General features: G+C 43.6%; 1 protein-coding gene across 1 annotated transcript in view; it reads right to left on the minus strand.

The window, feature by feature from the left end:
- ANKDD1B (ankyrin repeat and death domain containing 1B) overlaps window positions 1-16,807 on the minus strand; it is a 64,004-nt gene that overhangs the window by 11,091 nt on the left and 36,106 nt on the right. Inside the window, 4 exon segments of the mRNA XM_032403553.1 lie at window positions 2,140-2,235; window positions 6,357-6,455; window positions 8,980-9,078; window positions 11,581-11,679. Of these exon segments, the coding sequence (XP_032259444.1) occupies window positions 2,140-2,235; window positions 6,357-6,455; window positions 8,980-9,078; window positions 11,581-11,679 (393 nt within the window).

Here is a 16,807-nt window from a genome sequence, read left to right on the forward strand (position 1 = left end):
AGTGCAATTGCTGGATCATATGGTAGCTCTATTTTCAACTTTTTGAGGAACCTCCATACTGTTTTCCAGAGTGGCTGCACCAGCTTGCATTCCCACCAACAGTGTAGGAGGGTTCCCCTTTCAAGAGAGGAAATTTCAATCCTCTCTTTAATGTTCTTTATTAGGAATCATTTTATATTAGGCCAGGATATAAACTTGTTAAATAAAGAGAATTTGAAATAATAATAAATGCATTTGGTTAAAAAAAAAGATATAATTGTTTAATGAACAAAGTGAACTTAAAGTAAGTAATAAATAGGGGCGCCTGGGTGGCACAGTCGGTTAAGCAGCCAACTCTTGGTTTCAACTCAGGTGGTGATCTCAGGGTCCTGGGATTGAGTTGCCCTCAGCTCAGAGTCGGCTTGGGTTTCTCTCTTCCTGTCCCTCTGCCCCTCCCCTCCACATGCTCTCTCTCTAAAATAAATGAATAAATCTTTGAAATAAAATAATATATTTGGTTAAAAACATTTAAGAATATATATTAAAAAACAAGCCTTCCTCCCACTCCAGATGTCGGTCCCCAGTGGTCACCAAGGTTAACAACTCTCACATTTCTGAGGGTCTCCTTCATACATTTATATATTGTATAGGATTCCCAAAGTTCATCTAACTCTCACATCTCAAAGATTTGTTAGGAAAAAGGGCTTATTCATTTGGCGGAAAAGTAACTTATTCTTCTCTAGGAAAAAGAATCTAAAAATGCTAGCAGACATTAAAAATAGAACCAATGAATATTTCTATTTTCAAAGAAAACGTGAAAATAGTCACTTAAAAAGCAAGAGAAAAGGTGGAAGTTGGGAAGGTTACCTTCAATCAAATACGGTGATGATCTAAGAAAATGAGAATGAAGCTAAGACCAAGAGGAAGAGAATGAAAGGAGCAGGAGGAACAAAAATCAACTAGGAGGAGGAGAGATAACTTTAATGGTCATAAAAATGTTGTTTTGTTTTACAGACAAAAACGTTTGAGGAGGATGGTGTGGACTTCAAATGACATATATGTCATATCATCCAGATATATATATCAGGACTGCAGAGCTAATTAAATAGGATTGTGAGCAAGAAGGAGGCAGATCAATGCATTTTGCCTTAAGGATTTAAGGGAAATTCCTCAGGATTGGCAAATGAGACCACAAACCAGGCCTGAGGCTCCTCAGGGGTAAACACCTGAGGGTTAGGACCTGAATTCTGGCACCAACCTACTGGACTAGGGGGGCCATTCAGCCTAGGATGGCAACAACCCAAAGTAGAAACTGAGGGTGGTGCCCGGTAATGCAAATCCTGCCTGAGGGCTTAGATTTCGATGTTGGAGGGAAGGGCATTCTGTTGTGAAGCTGTATGCGTGGCAGCTATCAGAGGAAGTAATAATGAAAGAAGGTGGAGAGAATGTCTTGGAGGCAAGTTTTCTGTGTTCTCAAGATGAATAAGGTTTTTGTGACTATCACAGGATACTTGAGTAGCAGCCAGCACCACAGTGTGTTGAAAACAGCAGAGCCATGAACATAAACTTCTTTATCACTCATTAGAATGATGAGAACTTTGGTTCGTCCTGAGGGTTCTAGAGGGGAGGGGGGTGGGAGGATGGGTTAGCCTGGTGATGGGTATTAAGGAGGGCACGTTCTGCATGGAGCACTGGGTGTTATGCACAAACAATGAATCATGGAACACCACATCAAAAACTAATGATGTGATGTATGGTGATTAACATAACATTTAAAAAAAAAAAAAAAAAGAATGATGAGAACTTTGGGTTTGAGAACTTCCAGAAGATACCAGAGCCAGAGACTCCATGACAGAGGGCACAACATGGGAGCCAGCTATGCGGGGCAAGTCAGTCAGAGCTGACACGGGCCAGCCTGCTTAGCCCAATGAGCTCTACACACCTCAGTTCTGACTACTGATGCTGGCAAAGGAGAGGGAGGGAGGAAGCAGCAGCTATTCATTCCATGAATGGAGCAGCACAGGCCAAAGGGACAGTTATAATTTGACCAGGACCCTGCCCATTAGAGCAGAAAAAAAACCTACACAAACCCCACACTGCCCATAAGAAGATGGTGGTTGCAGAAGAGCCCACTGCTGAGCTGGAATCATGCTTCCTTACCTCTTTCCAGGCATAGTCTCTCTCTGCTTTAATGATCACGTCCACAGCAAGGCTGTGGGTGCTCCTGGAGGCCACAACCAGGGCAGCCTTCCCTTGCTAAAAGGTAAAAATGGAAGTGTCAGGCAGTCTGGCCTAGGGTTTAGGAGCTCCAGTTTGGAACAGGGGGACCTGCATTCAAATCCTGATCCTACTGCTTCCTTGCACTTGGGAACTTGGGCCAGTCCCTAGCTCCTCTAGGTCTCAAAGACTGCCCCATGGTGTAGTGGTGAGGTGTAAATGTGATAATTCATATCAAGCCCTTAGGACTGTGCATGGCACACGGTAATTACTCAAGAGATGCTAGGTATTGGTAGTGTCAGGCGCTGTGTCAACAGGGCAGGGGAAAAGATTTGGGCTTAGGGACTGACCATCAACAGATGATATTTCACACATGCTCTATCAATGAGAATCCAAACATTTCTCCAAGACCCCTGGGCGGGGGGTCTCCCTGGCTCACTGCACTGGGGAGTCCTCGGCAAATAAATAATCTGATCACACATTTTTCTACTCAGGGCTGACTCTACCTGTAGCTGAGACTTTAGTCAGTGTGCCATGCTTCCTTCCCCCAATAGCCTTTTCCTTCTTCTATGGGAAAAGACCTCCCGATTTTAGCTAGGCACTTGGCCACTCCAAACATTTCCTAGCCTCCCTTGCACTTGGATATGTGACCTAAGTTTTGGTATATAGATGGAAGTGATTTATTTTTGGGAAGTAATTGTAAAGACCGGAAGGATGTTATTCTCCTTCCTTTCTTCCTCCTCCTGAGTGGAATGCTAGCATGATGGCAGGAGCTTCAACAGCCATCTTAGACCAAGAATTTGAAGCCATGTGTTGTGGAGAGTAGATAATAAGACAGAAAATGCTGGTTCTCATTAAGAATAGTAATATCCATGACAAAACTTCTAATTCATAGTACAGAATTCAGCTCACTGGACTCCTATCTAGAATTTTTTTTCTATTATACTGCCTCTAACCAAGGGTGAGGAATAGGAAACTTAACCAAATGGAATGAGCAATAAAGGATATTCTGGACATAATTTGGGGCATGAGTGGCCTGGGATCCCATCTGGTATCTTATACAAATTACAAAAGGCACACCTTTGTCAAGATGGATATAGCTGAAAACTACAGCACACAGCTTTACAAGTAATGTCCCCAAGATTTTAGGCAGTGTACAATCTGCACATCTATACATTTCTTTTCCTGAGCAAAAGATGGTGTTTTTCATCTATCTTTTAAATGGCACATTAAAAATTTGCCCAGGGATCCTGAAGGTAATCAAAATGAATGTCAGAAATAATCCCACAAAAAGTTCTTAGCAACCCATGTCTCTATGCTTAGGGATCTAGCAATTTATCCCAGTAATTCTCTCACATGGCTGAGCAAGTACAACTCCCACCAACCCAAATGATCTGGCTGTTAGTGGCGGTGCTAAGACCCAGGTGGGCCAGAAGGGTAGGGCTGACAGTTACCAGTTTCTAGTCAAAAGAGACAGTAATGAATTAGGAAGAACTGTGCTCTGCAGGTAGTTAGCAAGTCCTTCATTGCATGCGGCCTGAATTCTGGCTTAAGAAGCCATCTGAGTCACCGTGATTAGCAGCATTCAGCTTTCGCCAGCGTTCTCGAGTTCCTAGGAAAACCTTCCCAGGGAGTGGAAACCCAAGTAGTCCTGCCGCTGAAGTGGGGGAAGCCCTCCAGGAGCTTGGTGAGACCTCCGACCGAGAGAACAGGTTTCTGGGAAAGTCATATTCACACCAAACCCTGGCTCCTTTTTCCCAACCCACTCTGATGCACTCTTACAGCCATTTATCCTTGGTAAAAATGGTGGGAGTGAGTAGAAAAGGTAGTTTTTATTACTTAACTAATTAGGTGTTGGGGGCCAATCATGTGCCAGGCCCAGAGAAGAAGGGGAGGAGGAGAAGGGAAAAATGGGAAAATCAAATTGTGAGTCAAGTTACAGCACTGATGGCATTTGCCAGGACATCCAGTCCACTAGCACTGGGGGCCAAGCATGAATTCCCTTCCCAATGCTACGGGCTCTTCACCTACAAGACTGCCCCAGAGGGGTTAAATATTAATGAGAAAGTGGAATCAAGTAGGAAGAGAAAGCACGGGAAAATATGAATGTGAACTGTCAATACTAACGCCAAATGTTAAGGGGCAGTAACAAGCCACAATGGCGGAAGCGGTGTAATTCCACCCACATGACAGAGTTATGGGTGGTTTCCTTTTCCTTCCTTATGCTTCTCTGTGTTTTCCAGATTGTCCACAGTGGGCTTGTACTACTTTTTATGATAACTTTAAAAAACTGACCTCTAGAGAAAAGTAAAATAACACATCAATCCTTCAAGTCCCACAAATGTAAAATGTGAGATTCTGAAAGAGTACGGAGGGTGAACCTCGCTTGCACTAGGAATTAAGGATGTGCTGAGCTGATGAAGAGTGTGGGTGAAGACAAGAAAGGGAAAAACTGCAAGTTGCAGAAGTAGTCAGCTCTGCTCACAGCTGTGGGAAAGCACTGGACAACGAACAAGCAGCCTGGCTTTGAAGCCTGGCTCTGCGTCTTACTGTGCGTGTGACCCTTGATATCATTGAAATCTCTTGGAAACTGGGATAATTTTGCCCACCTCACAGAACAGATGTGAGGATTGAAATAAGGTGCACATGGGTGAGCACCTGACAGGACTGCCACACCTTGGTCTCCTGTGTTTACGCTTTTCAGTAAGCTGGAACCTAGTGGACAGCGGCCCCGCAACCCTCCTGTGATGGAGCCCACCTTACGGCGTCACTTGAAAGAAACAAAGTTGTCTTTCTTTAAAAACAAGTCTACACAATGCCCAAAAGGTGGAAGCAACCCAACGTCTGTCCACAGATCCAAGGATAAACAAAATGTAGTCTATACACGGTGGAATACCATTCGTCCTTAAAAAGGAAGGATATTCTGACACACGCTACAACACGGATAAACCTTGAGGACATTATGCTACATGAAATAAGCCAGTCACAAAATGACAAACACAGTACAATTCTATTTATGAGGTACCCAGAATAGTCAAATTCGTGGAAACAGAAAATAGAGTGGTGGTTGCCAGGGACTGGGAAAGGAGGAGGAAATGGGTAGTTGCTGTTCAGAGTTTCAGTTTGCCAAGATGAAAAAGTTCTGGAGATTGGTTGCGTAACAGTGTTAACAGACTTAACACTACTGAACTGTACACTTAAAAATGGTTAAGATGAGGGACGCCTGGGTGGCTCAGTCGGTTAGGCATCTGCCTTCAGCTCAGGTCATGGTCCCGGGGTCCTGGGATCGAGTCCCACATCAGGCTCCTTGCTCAGCAGGGAGCCTGCTTCTCCCTCTGCCTGTCTCTCTCCCTGCTTGTGCTCTGTCTCTCTCTGACAAATAAATAAATAAAATCTTTTTTAAAAAATGGTTAAGATGATAAATTTTATATTTATTTTACAATTAAAGAATTTTTAAGTAAGAGCAAGTTTAGACGTGTATGTTTGTTCATTGCAGCTCTGCTTATAACAGCAAAAGCTAAGGAACAATTCAAATGCCCATCGGCTGAGAACTAAACAAATTATGATATGTCCATGCCACAGTCTATTGTGCAGCTGTATAAAGAAGAATGAAGAAACTCTCCTTGTACTAATATGGAACAGTTTCCACTTTATATACTTAAAGAAGAAAAGCTAAATGCAGGACAATATGGAGAAGTACATCACCACAATGTAAAAAGGATGGAGGAATATGGTAAGAGTATAATATATTTATGTTTGCTTGTTTATGCATAAAGAAACGGGAAAGAACTAAGAAACTGATGACAATAGATCCGTGTGGCAAGAGTAGTGTGGGAACCAGACAACTAGGGTCAGGGGTGGGTGGGACATTTTTACTGTAAAACCTTTACTGATTATGTTTTTTAATTTTTGGACCACATGAATCTATCATCTTTCCCAAATTAATAAATAATTTTAATTTTTAAGAAATACATATTTTATTATTCAGAGTAAAATATCTTACCTACATACCTCAATCAAAATCAGGATGTTTTACTGATTGCCAGGACAAAAGGTTTCTCCAGTGTGTGTCCATCTCACAATGGGTATGCTAAGGCTTACAGCCAACAGAAGTTCTTCACAACCATCTCTGCTGAACACAGTGAAGGCCATGAACTTACCTTATCAACAATCTTCAGGTCACAGCCTGCCTTCAGCAAGGTTTCCACCAGTTCCACATTGCCAAGATCAGCAGCAACATGCAAAGGAGTCTGCTGCCTCTGCCACGAGAAATTTCAAAAATGTAATCTAAACACATTAAGGAGGGGGGAAAAAACTTACATGATGAAAAGACACAGGGAATGCAGAGGTGTCCTATATGGGCATAAGGGAAAATAGATTTAAGATCACATTCTTATTTTATTTTTTTTAATATTGTATTTATTCATTTGAGAGAGAGAGAGACAAGGAGAGAGAGAGAGCACGAGCAGGGGGCAGGTGCAGAGGGAGAAGCAGGCTCCCCACTGAGCAGGGAGCCCAACCCAGGGCTCGATCCCAGGACCCTGAGATCATAACCTGAGCCGAAGGCAGATGCTTAACAACTGAGCCACCCAGGCGCCCCAAGATCATATTGTTACATAGGTACAGGGGACATTCACTGCAGTGTTATTTTTAACAGTGAAAAACTGAAAGGAAGTTGCATGTTTCACTAGGAGACTCATTTGATAAATTATGGTATATCCAAATGCTGGATTAGTAAGCAACAATTAAATATGATTTTTAAAAGATGATTTCAATATGAGATACTAGAATAGTAAAGTTCATAGAGACAGAAAGTAGAGTGGTGGTTACCAGGAACTGTGGGGACGGGAGAATGGGGAGTTAGTGTTTAATGAGTACAGAGTTTCAGTTTGGGAAGATGGAAAAGTTCTGGAGATGGATGGTGGCCATAGTAGCTCAACAATGTGAATGTACTTAATGCCAATGAACTGTACATTTAAAAATGGTGAAATTTCTTTCTGGGGTAATCATTTTCTTACCAAGAGGATAACAGTGTTTTAAAGAAGTATACAAAATCACAAGAAAGTCACCCATTTTAACCTTTCACTGAAAGGATATGCTAATGTGCAGATATTTCTAAAATATTAGTACTGAAAGGAACGCTATTTATGGTCTAGGCCAACCCTTGAACCAGAGAGAGGAAGCAACTTCCCCAGAGTCACACAGCTGGGCAATAGCATCTAGCTCAGTACTCTTCCAACCAGAGCACAGGGCCAACCTGCTTGGGGCATTAGCATAATTAATATCAGAAAGCATTTATTAAAGACTCACTTTTGGGTGGCAATGTGCCCCTCTGGGGGCTCATCGAAAACATCACACTTAAATGACAAACTATCAAAGGTCTATACCAACATGGAACAGAGATACAAGTGTCATACATCAAATACCAATAAAATTTCATTGCAACGATACTGCTCTAAGTCTAAAAGGCAGGAAATGAACCAAAATGTTAACAAGAGTTGTCTTTCTTTGGGGGGGAATTACAAACAAATGTAAGTTTTTACCTTATTTATGTTTTCTTATTGTTATACATTGAGTGTATTCCCAATCTAACAGAAAATTGAAATGATAAAGTCTAATTCTATAACGGGGGGGGCAGGGTGCCCACTAATAAACCCTCCTTCTCTGGAGTGAATCTAGCCAGTTCTGGTGAAACCAAAATCCTATGTGAGTTCTGTGTATGGAACAAAGATTCTGCTCATTTGGAAATATTTGGGGCATTAACAGACTTGGACACATAAGTATATATAATAACAAAAAGGTCCTCCCCCACCGCCCCCAAACGTTTGGGATAGTGGAACACAGGGAGGAAGGTCTGTGGGGGAAGGAAGGGACGGAAGTGTAGGTAAGTGTCCATTCTGCTCCTACACAAAGGAACTCCTAGGTTGGAGTTGGAGGAGGCTGGAGAGACCTGAGGCAGTGCTCTGGGTTCCGCAGATTCGGAAGCTGAGGGCCACCCAGCAGGTTAGGACAGGGTTAGGACAGGCATGCACACTGGATCTGGCCACTCCCTCCCCTCAGGGCGCAGGCTGAGGCTTCTCTAGGTAGAGGCAGTCAGAAAGGCAAGAGGTGTCCAGAGTTCTCATCTGTCCCCAGGGTTCCAGAAGGGCTCCTCCCCCCAAGAGTTTCTCTTCCTACTCCTGACAGCTCTTGGGAGAGGCAGCTCAGCCCCAGAGGTGGCCCTGATTCAGACAGTGCCCACTCCCATCCTCTTAATCTTCCACCTCAGCATTTGCATTTCCAGCCAGTGATGGATTCCTTTTACAGGGCATTTGATTCTGCTCCAGTGGATTGGTGATTTTTTTTTTTTTTTAATTCAAAGAGGTCTCTTTTGCCTTTGGGTAAAAGGAAGACACATTTATAGTCTCTAATATAGAAACAAAGCTTCCTCCTTGTGACAAAGGGCTACTACCAGCCAATTATATTTCATACTGACGGAGTGGCTTTTGATTTAAAGAGCCGTTGGCAATTTACCTCTGAGCTACTGTTTATCTATCAGAGGTGCTGGGACTGTTAAGTGCAAACAGGTTTAAGAATGCACTAGCTGAACCCCAGTTGTGTGTTTGAAAAAGTATGTGTGTGCAAGTGGGAGTGGGGGTCACAGAAGAAAAGGGATAAAGAAAATATGTATATTCCACCTGGAAATTTTTAGGGTACCTTGAACTTGCTCAAAACTACCACTAACCACACAATGCATTGAATCATAAGAAAACAGACTCTCGGGTTCTGATATCCCTGGCTTACCTGACTTAAGATGTCAGTGTTGTGCTGTGCACTTAATAAGCTGTTCACAACTGAGATATGGTTGTTGGTAACAGCTAAATGAAGAGGGGAGTCTTTTGGCTGCAGAAAGAAAGAGAAAGAAAATTTCAAATCCAAAAGATTCTGGCTTCATCATTCAGACCAAAAAGCAATTCATTTTGATAGAGATGTCCTGATAATCTCCTAGTACTGGAGCTGCCCAGCACAGCATCAGGCCAATAGCAAGTGTTCAGCATCATTTCCATCCCAAGGTTGTGCCTCCCCCTTCATTTGTTCTAGAACTATAGGCTGAACACCCACTATGGGCCAGGCTCTTTTCAGGAGGTTAAGGATTCAGTGGTAAACATGGCCCATTCTCAGGAATCTTCCAATATAGTGGGGTAAGAAAATATTAATTTTTTTTTAAAAAATCACAAAATATACAAATTGTGAAAAGTGTTTTGGAGGAAAAGGAGAGTGGCAGGAGAGCGTAAGTGGGATGGGCAGACGGCTAACCTTTCTGAAGATGAAAAAAAGCCTTCCTGAAGAACTGACATTTCACTTAGATAAGGATGATAAGAAATATGAAATAGGCTTAACTGCAGGACTTCTCAGTGCCTTCCAAGACCTAAATTATGGTGGGAATAGCTACAAGGTGGAAAAGGCATGCACGTTCAGCATTTCCTGAACTGATGTGATTTAGAGCTCTTTCTCCCCAGAGCACTCTGTGGGACTAATGCCCCACTCACCCAGGGACACCATTCTCATGTGTAGCCCTCCCATGTAGATAGAGTTTACAGCCGCAGGTGTTCACCAAGCCCCTCCAGCCTGCTCCCCTTTCCTCCTCATTTGCAGTTAAACTGCCTGTCCTGCAGCCTCACCCTCACTCACCTGGAGTGTCCCAGCCCCTCTCAGCCATCCCCACAGGGAGGCTTCTTTCCCAGCCCCACCAGGTGGTCATGACCACCTCTAGGACCACACACTTAGCTCCTGCAGCTTCACCACCACCCAGCGGCCACTGGCACATGGAGGCGCTAGACAAATGTCTCCAGGGTACTGAAGGCAGCCGAAAAGAAAAAAAGGTGGGCAGAAAGAGGTTAGGTGTGAGAGAGAGTGAGCTGCGGGGCAGTCAGGGTGGAGGGAAGGCAGGGGGCGGCAGGGGGAGGGGGTGCACGTGTGAAAGAGCGGGGCACTCAGAAGATCCAGGGAGGCATGCACAGCAGGCGAGCTGAGAGCCAAGGCAGGTGTGTGCGAGGGCAGGTGATGAGGACAGAGCACAGGGTTGGTCAGGGGAAAGAGATATCAATAATAAGCACCAGGTAGGCACATTGAACATATTTTTATAATTCTACTTAATGCATACTCACTTCCCCAACAGTTTATACTCTGTTTTAAACTCTGGGCTAATAGTTTTCATTCACAATAACCCTAGCAGTTAGATCTTCTATTCCCCACTTTATATACGAGGCAAAGAGCCATTCCATAACTTCCACAAGGCCTTGGAGCCAGGAAGTGGCAGAGACAGGATTCGAACCCCTATCCGATAGCCTGACTCTAACACTGGCACCGGGCTCCTTCCCAGGAAACCTACTGGGAAAGAAACCTATGGAAGAGAGATGTACTGAGTGTGCAAGAGCCGCACCAGCACACAGAGGAGGAGGAGAGGGGGGCGGTAGGACTCCACAGCTGCATAGGTCAGGCTGCCACAGGCACGAACAAGGAAATGGACATGCTGGGACTGGTTGGGGCAGGGTGGGAGGAAGGCTTTCTGTGCAGGCCCCTTCTACTCAGGAAGAATGTTCTCTCTTGAGGCACCAAGCATGAAAAAAGAGAAAGCATCCGTTGGCAGTGTCCTTCCTGCTGGGGCCACCGGCCTTGCTGGGACCCAACTGCCCCCCCCCCCCGCGCCCCGAGAAACAGGAAGCGTCTATCCTTGGATAGACCAGGTGAGTTCAGAGCCAATTCCCTAACATCGTTCTCCAAAAACTACCAGACGTGATCAAATCGCATCCCTTCTCTCCAGCTAATATAATAAATAGTAATGGCTAAGCAAGATCAGAGGAAATAACATTCTCACAGGAGAAATGAAAATAGGGTGAAAAATAGAAGAATGTTTTCCATCTAATTCCACCACAGAGGGCCTTTGTCAATGCTACCAAAGCCAACTCAAACTTCAGAAAACCTAAATCAGTAAAAAGGATTGACTTTCAAAAGAAAAACAAGATCACTCAGTGAAGGGGGGAAACATGATCATTCTCCTTCCCATTTATAGCAGTGTCCTTTTTTCCCCAGACTGATAAATTTAATACAAGAATAACAGCATCTCTAGACACCTGAGGAAGTTTTATTGCAGCAAATATCAATATTTAAAACACAAAGAATTCATTTTGTTCCGGAACTTCAATGACTTTCTAAAATTCATCCCTTGGATTTTATTTCTCAAAATTAAGACTCAGTCTCCAAAAGAAGTCAGTCAGCTTTCCCAGAAAGAGTTCCTCCTTTGTGAACACCTCATCCCCCCCAAAGTATCTGCGAGGAGCATCTCCCCACACAGCCAGCCTCACGGCACCAGGATCAAAGCCCATGTTACTAGAATAGACTCACTTCTGCGTCCTGGTGCAGATCAACACTCTCACTGAGAAGACAGCTGACAAGGGATGTATGGCCATTCTGGGTTGCCATCTGCAAAGTACTGATGTTGAGCTGCAAGACACAGGTGGAAAGGGCAGGGAGGACCCCCATTACAATCCAGCATGCTTTCTGGTATTCATCACGTGGTAATTAATTAATACAATGAAACAGCACGTGGTAATTAATTAATACAATGAAACAGTACAACTATTTAAGAAAGAAAATCCAATGTGTTTTTTATTATTTTGAGGGCCTCTTTTTTACTTCCCCTAAGTGTTCCCCATAGGAGTGAGAGTCCTAGGTAACACATGCCTCAGGCAAATATGAGCTAAATCCCTGTTTCCCTTCTCTAAGACGTACAAAGTGGACAAGGGCTAAGTCTTCTCTCCATACACCCTGAAAAACCCCTCCTTGAACCAAAATGGCTGACTTGGTATTGGTCCCAGGAAATGCCTCAACACCCTCCTGCCCCCTGGCTGGCTTACCTGCAGCTCTCCCTTCTGCCGGGTCTGGTTTCAAAGCTTAGCATGACTGCTATCTTTGTGCAGTGTTCCCTGATGGCCCCTTACCCAGCTTCACTGCCTCTCCTTCCCTGTTCTCTGTGCTCAAGTGGCTTCACTTCGTGTCCACGCTAGATGGCAAAATTGCTCTTGATTATCCTGCCAACCTCCAAAAGGTTTTAGCATGGTGCCGTGCAATAATATAAGGTCAATGGATAGTTGCTGACTGATTAATTGTAAGATTGCTACGAAGTGTTTCTAGGTCCACCAAACAAGGTCCTATAGGATGTGACGTTTTCCCAAAAATAAGTGCATAAGTAACTGCCATCTCACGTGCCCGTCTGCAATGTGAGCCTTCCACTCCCCCAACACGAGGTCTACCCTTGCATCTGGGTGGACCCTGTGAGTGCTCGGACCGATCAACAGAGTAGGGCAGGCGGGACAGTGTGTCACTGGCAGGTGTAGCCGCTAACCGGCCGCGGAGCTTCTGCTTCCTGCCTATTAAAAACCAGCTGCTAGGCTGGGAGGAGACCACACGTCAGTGCTGTTCCACAGCCCGAGCTGAGCTCCCAGCTGACAGCTGCCACCAACTGCCGGTCATGGGAGCGAGCCACCAGCGACGTCCGGCTCACTTATGCTTTCAAATGCCCGAAGTCCTGGCTGACACCTGACTGTGACCACATAACACACCCAAAGTAAGAACCTCTCCGCGCAGCCCAAGCCCCAGAGCCGTGAGTGGTAGATAATAGGGTATTGTCGCTCAAGCCACTGCACTTCCGGTAGGTTTCTTATGAAGCAACAGATAAGATGCTACTAAGAACAGTACACACACTGACCACCTGGACTCTAGCTTGAGCTGCTACTAAATGTCTCTATGACCCTGGATAAGTGGCCTCTCAAGTACAGGCCTCTTCGTCTTCATCTGTAAAAAAGGACATAACTACCTGTATTAGTTTTTATTGCTGTTAATAACAAATTGCCACAAACTCAGTGGCTTAAACAATACAAATGTATTATGTTACAATTCTGGAAGTCTGAAGTGTGAAATGGGTCTCACTGGGCTAAAATAAAGGCCTTTCTGGAGGCCCTCAGGAAAATCCACTTCTTTGACTTTTCCAGTTTGTGGAAGCCGCCCACACTCATGGCCCCTCCCTCCAACTTTTAAACCAGCTAAGTCCTTCTCACCCTGCATCGCTCTGACCTCCTTACCTGCCTTCCTCTTCTGCTTTAAAACACGTTCGTGATTACACTGGGCCCGCCTGGATAATTGAGGATAATCTCATTTTAAGGTCAGATGGTTAGCAACCTTAATTCCATGCACAACCTAAATTCCTCTTTGCCTTGTAACATAACATATTCACAAATTCCAAGGATTAGGATGTGGACCTCCTTGGGGTGAGGGAGCATTATTCTGTTTACCACACCATCATACCTCTTTTTCTCAAGCCATAGTAATATTGGGAGAATAAATGAGCTAGTAAATATGTACAGTATTCACTTCACACACACAAAAAACAAACACAAAAACTTGAGCACTTATTATATACCAGGCACTATGTTAGATAGTGGGAAATAGGATGGTGAATAAGATCTCCACTAGTACATCCCAGTAGAGGTGGACAATCAGTAGACCTATAGATTGGCAGACAGATCAATCAATCAGCAGACTGAGAATAAATCTATTTATTAGATCTAGATGTTATGAGAATAATAACAGCTCGTACTAAGTGCAACAACACAAAGTAAAACAGCAGGACTGGATGGCTACTTTCCAGTGAGTGATCAAGAAAATCCTCCAGGATAGGGCAACATTGGGGCTGAGATCAGAATGGTAAGACGTGCCCCCTCCAATGAGAAGATCTGAATCAGAAGCAAGTTTGTGTAGAACCCAAAGCCAGGAGGTAGTAGGAAGAGCTGTGAGACTTTAGCATCTTACCCCAGGGGCACCATCAGCACTGAGTATAGGGCCTACAGACTTCTTAAGAGCCAAAGAAATGTTTAAAACCTTTACCAAAAAAATTATTGATTCCAAGAGACCAAAAGAAAACCGTGAAATTGAAGTGAATAAATATTTAATTGACATATTCATACTTCATTGATTGTTAAATGTAATAGTCATAAAATATTCATTACATTTGTAAACAATTTGTAGGTTCAATTTTTTCACCTCTTCAAATTCCCAAGTATACACAGTTCTTACAAACCAGAGTCAATCATAAATTAGGGGAGTTTATCATAACCAAATAATTATGAAAGCACCAATTAAAAAGCCTTTTAAAATAATTTACAGCAAAAACAATTTTTTAATGTGGAATGTTGGGGCATTTAAATATGTTTGATAAGATGTAAGGGTAGGGCCTCCAGAAAGGAGTTGTTAGGGGTTACAAAAGTCTTCACTGAACCAGGGGCATTTAGTACGACCCTGAAGAGAACCTACTGCCCAAACTCTGGGCAGCATAACATCCAGCACAAATGGAGGAAGCCTCTGCTGTCAGCTCAATCCATAATCTCCAATTGCCTTCCCAGAAATGGCTCAATCCTTTACCCCTTCCCCTTAGTCGGGGGTTAGGGCACAAAAGCAATCTCCCAAACAGCAAGACGAATCACTGTCAAGAGGTGAAGCATTTCCAAGATCAAACACAGTAATCACCTACAGATGCAAGAGCAAAATAAGCCTAACGTGTCCCCCCAGCAATTTGTCCGTGCTGCTGGTTTCTTGCTGCACACTGCTCGGGTCCCCCAGGGGGTGAGGTGGAGACAGGTGTGAACAACGAGTGGGGGCTGAAGCTGTTGATCCAGGAAGTGTGTTAATGAACTCAGGGGAAAACTCAAGAAAAATGTAAAAGCTGAAAAATGGACGCAGGACAATTTCCAGGCTGCCTAGATGAGGCCGAGGCTGTAAGGATATGGACAATGTGGAGTCTGCAATCCTAGCTGGGTGGGTAGAATGTGAGCATGTGAAAGCCATCACAAAGCAAAACCTCTCTGGAGGCTAACAGAATTAAGTACAGAAGGGAGGGAGGGCACAGAACAATGGAGTCAGCCAAAAGGAGTGAGCCCAATAGGACCCTGATAATGAGGGAGGCTTTTCCAGGGACTCCAAGGGGGGCTGAAGACTGAGGGCAGGGAGGCACCTGTGAATGCCTGAAAAACAGCACAGCTCTCCACACTCTGAGAATTTCATGGGCCCCATGAATTCTTAATGTGGTGCTCATTTACTGCACAAATAATGGTGCTCATTTACTGCACAAATAAGCCTGCAACTCCAGGGGGAATCAAGTCATAGTATCTTTATTTTCCACTCTCTCACAGTCTTGTCCATGTGTATATAAATTTCAGATAGTGAAGATGTATGCACAAATACATATTGGGTTTTTTTTTTTGGTGTTCTATCATGAACATTTTTTAAAAAGATTTTATTTATTTATTTGACAGGGAGAGACACAGCGAGAGAGGGAACATGAGCAGGGGGAGTGGGAGAGGGAGAAGCAGGCTTCCCGCGGAGCAGGGAGCCCGATGCGGGGCTCGATCCCAGGACCCTGGGATCATGACCTGAGCCGAAGGCAGACGCTTAATGACTGAGCCACCCAGGCGCCCCATATCATGAACATTTTTTATATTGTAATATATTTAGTATATTTAGTATTTTTAACAGCTACATAACTTTCCAAGAAAAAGGTACACCAAACTTTTATTTGGCTTTCCCCTAGAATTCATAGCATGTATAGGCTGTATCTAATTCTTGGCTATTGGAGGTAACTTTATTATCTATCTTAATGCGTGTAGCTTTTTCCCTTTTTAAGATTATTCCCTTAACAGAATTTTTCAAGCCTGGGTGAAAGGTAAGTGACAAATTGCTTTTTAAAAGCATTGTACAAATGTACACTTCCACCAGCAGAATAAAGAGTATAAAACATTACTAGTTTGGGACTCTAATCTTGATCCGAGTGTTTAACTTTATACCTTTTGAAAAGGCATTGTTTCCACAGACATACCTCCTTTTATTGATTTGCTTTATTGCACTTCACAGATACCACATTTTTTTTACAAGGTGAAAGCACAAGACTTCAGTGGAGGAAGTAACTGCAGATGTGGTGGAAATAGTAAGAGAAATAGAAATGGAGCCTGAAAATGTACTTAATTGCTGTAATCTCGTGATAAAAAAACTAAGAGATGGGGAGTTGCTTCTTACAGATGAGCAAAAAAAGTAGTTTCTTAAGATGGAAGCTACTCCTGGTGAAGATGCTGTGAAGATGTTGAAATGACAACAAAGGATTTAGAATACTGCATAAATTTAGTTGATAAAGCAAGGGCAGGGTTTGAGAGGACTGACTCCAATTTTTAATTAAGTTCCACTGTGGGTAAAATGCCAAAAGATTCTTTCCTAAAAATACTGGGAAGAAATGCAGAATTCCTTCCCATTCCTTAACCACTTCCCCCCTTGGGCAGTATTCTGCTTAACAAATGCATTAGTTTAAATTCAGAAGGCTTTACTCGTAGCTAATTAGATATGAACAATCCTGTCAAAAGGGATGCAGGAGCATGGAACTAATGTCCCCATCTCAAAGGGATGGAAAAATTGTATCCATGCTGCTTTACCTGAGTGCCTGGGCCTGCCATCTGTTACGAAGGAATTTCTCCCCATAATAGGCCTTCTCATTTTCCAGGAAAAGAGATGCCAAATGGCAAACCACAGTGGG

This window comes from Phoca vitulina, unplaced genomic scaffold (assembly GCF_004348235.1).
Source record: "Phoca vitulina isolate PV1807 unplaced genomic scaffold, GSC_HSeal_1.0 scaffold6, whole genome shotgun sequence".
NCBI classification, from domain to species: Eukaryota; Metazoa; Chordata; class Mammalia; order Carnivora; family Phocidae; genus Phoca; species Phoca vitulina.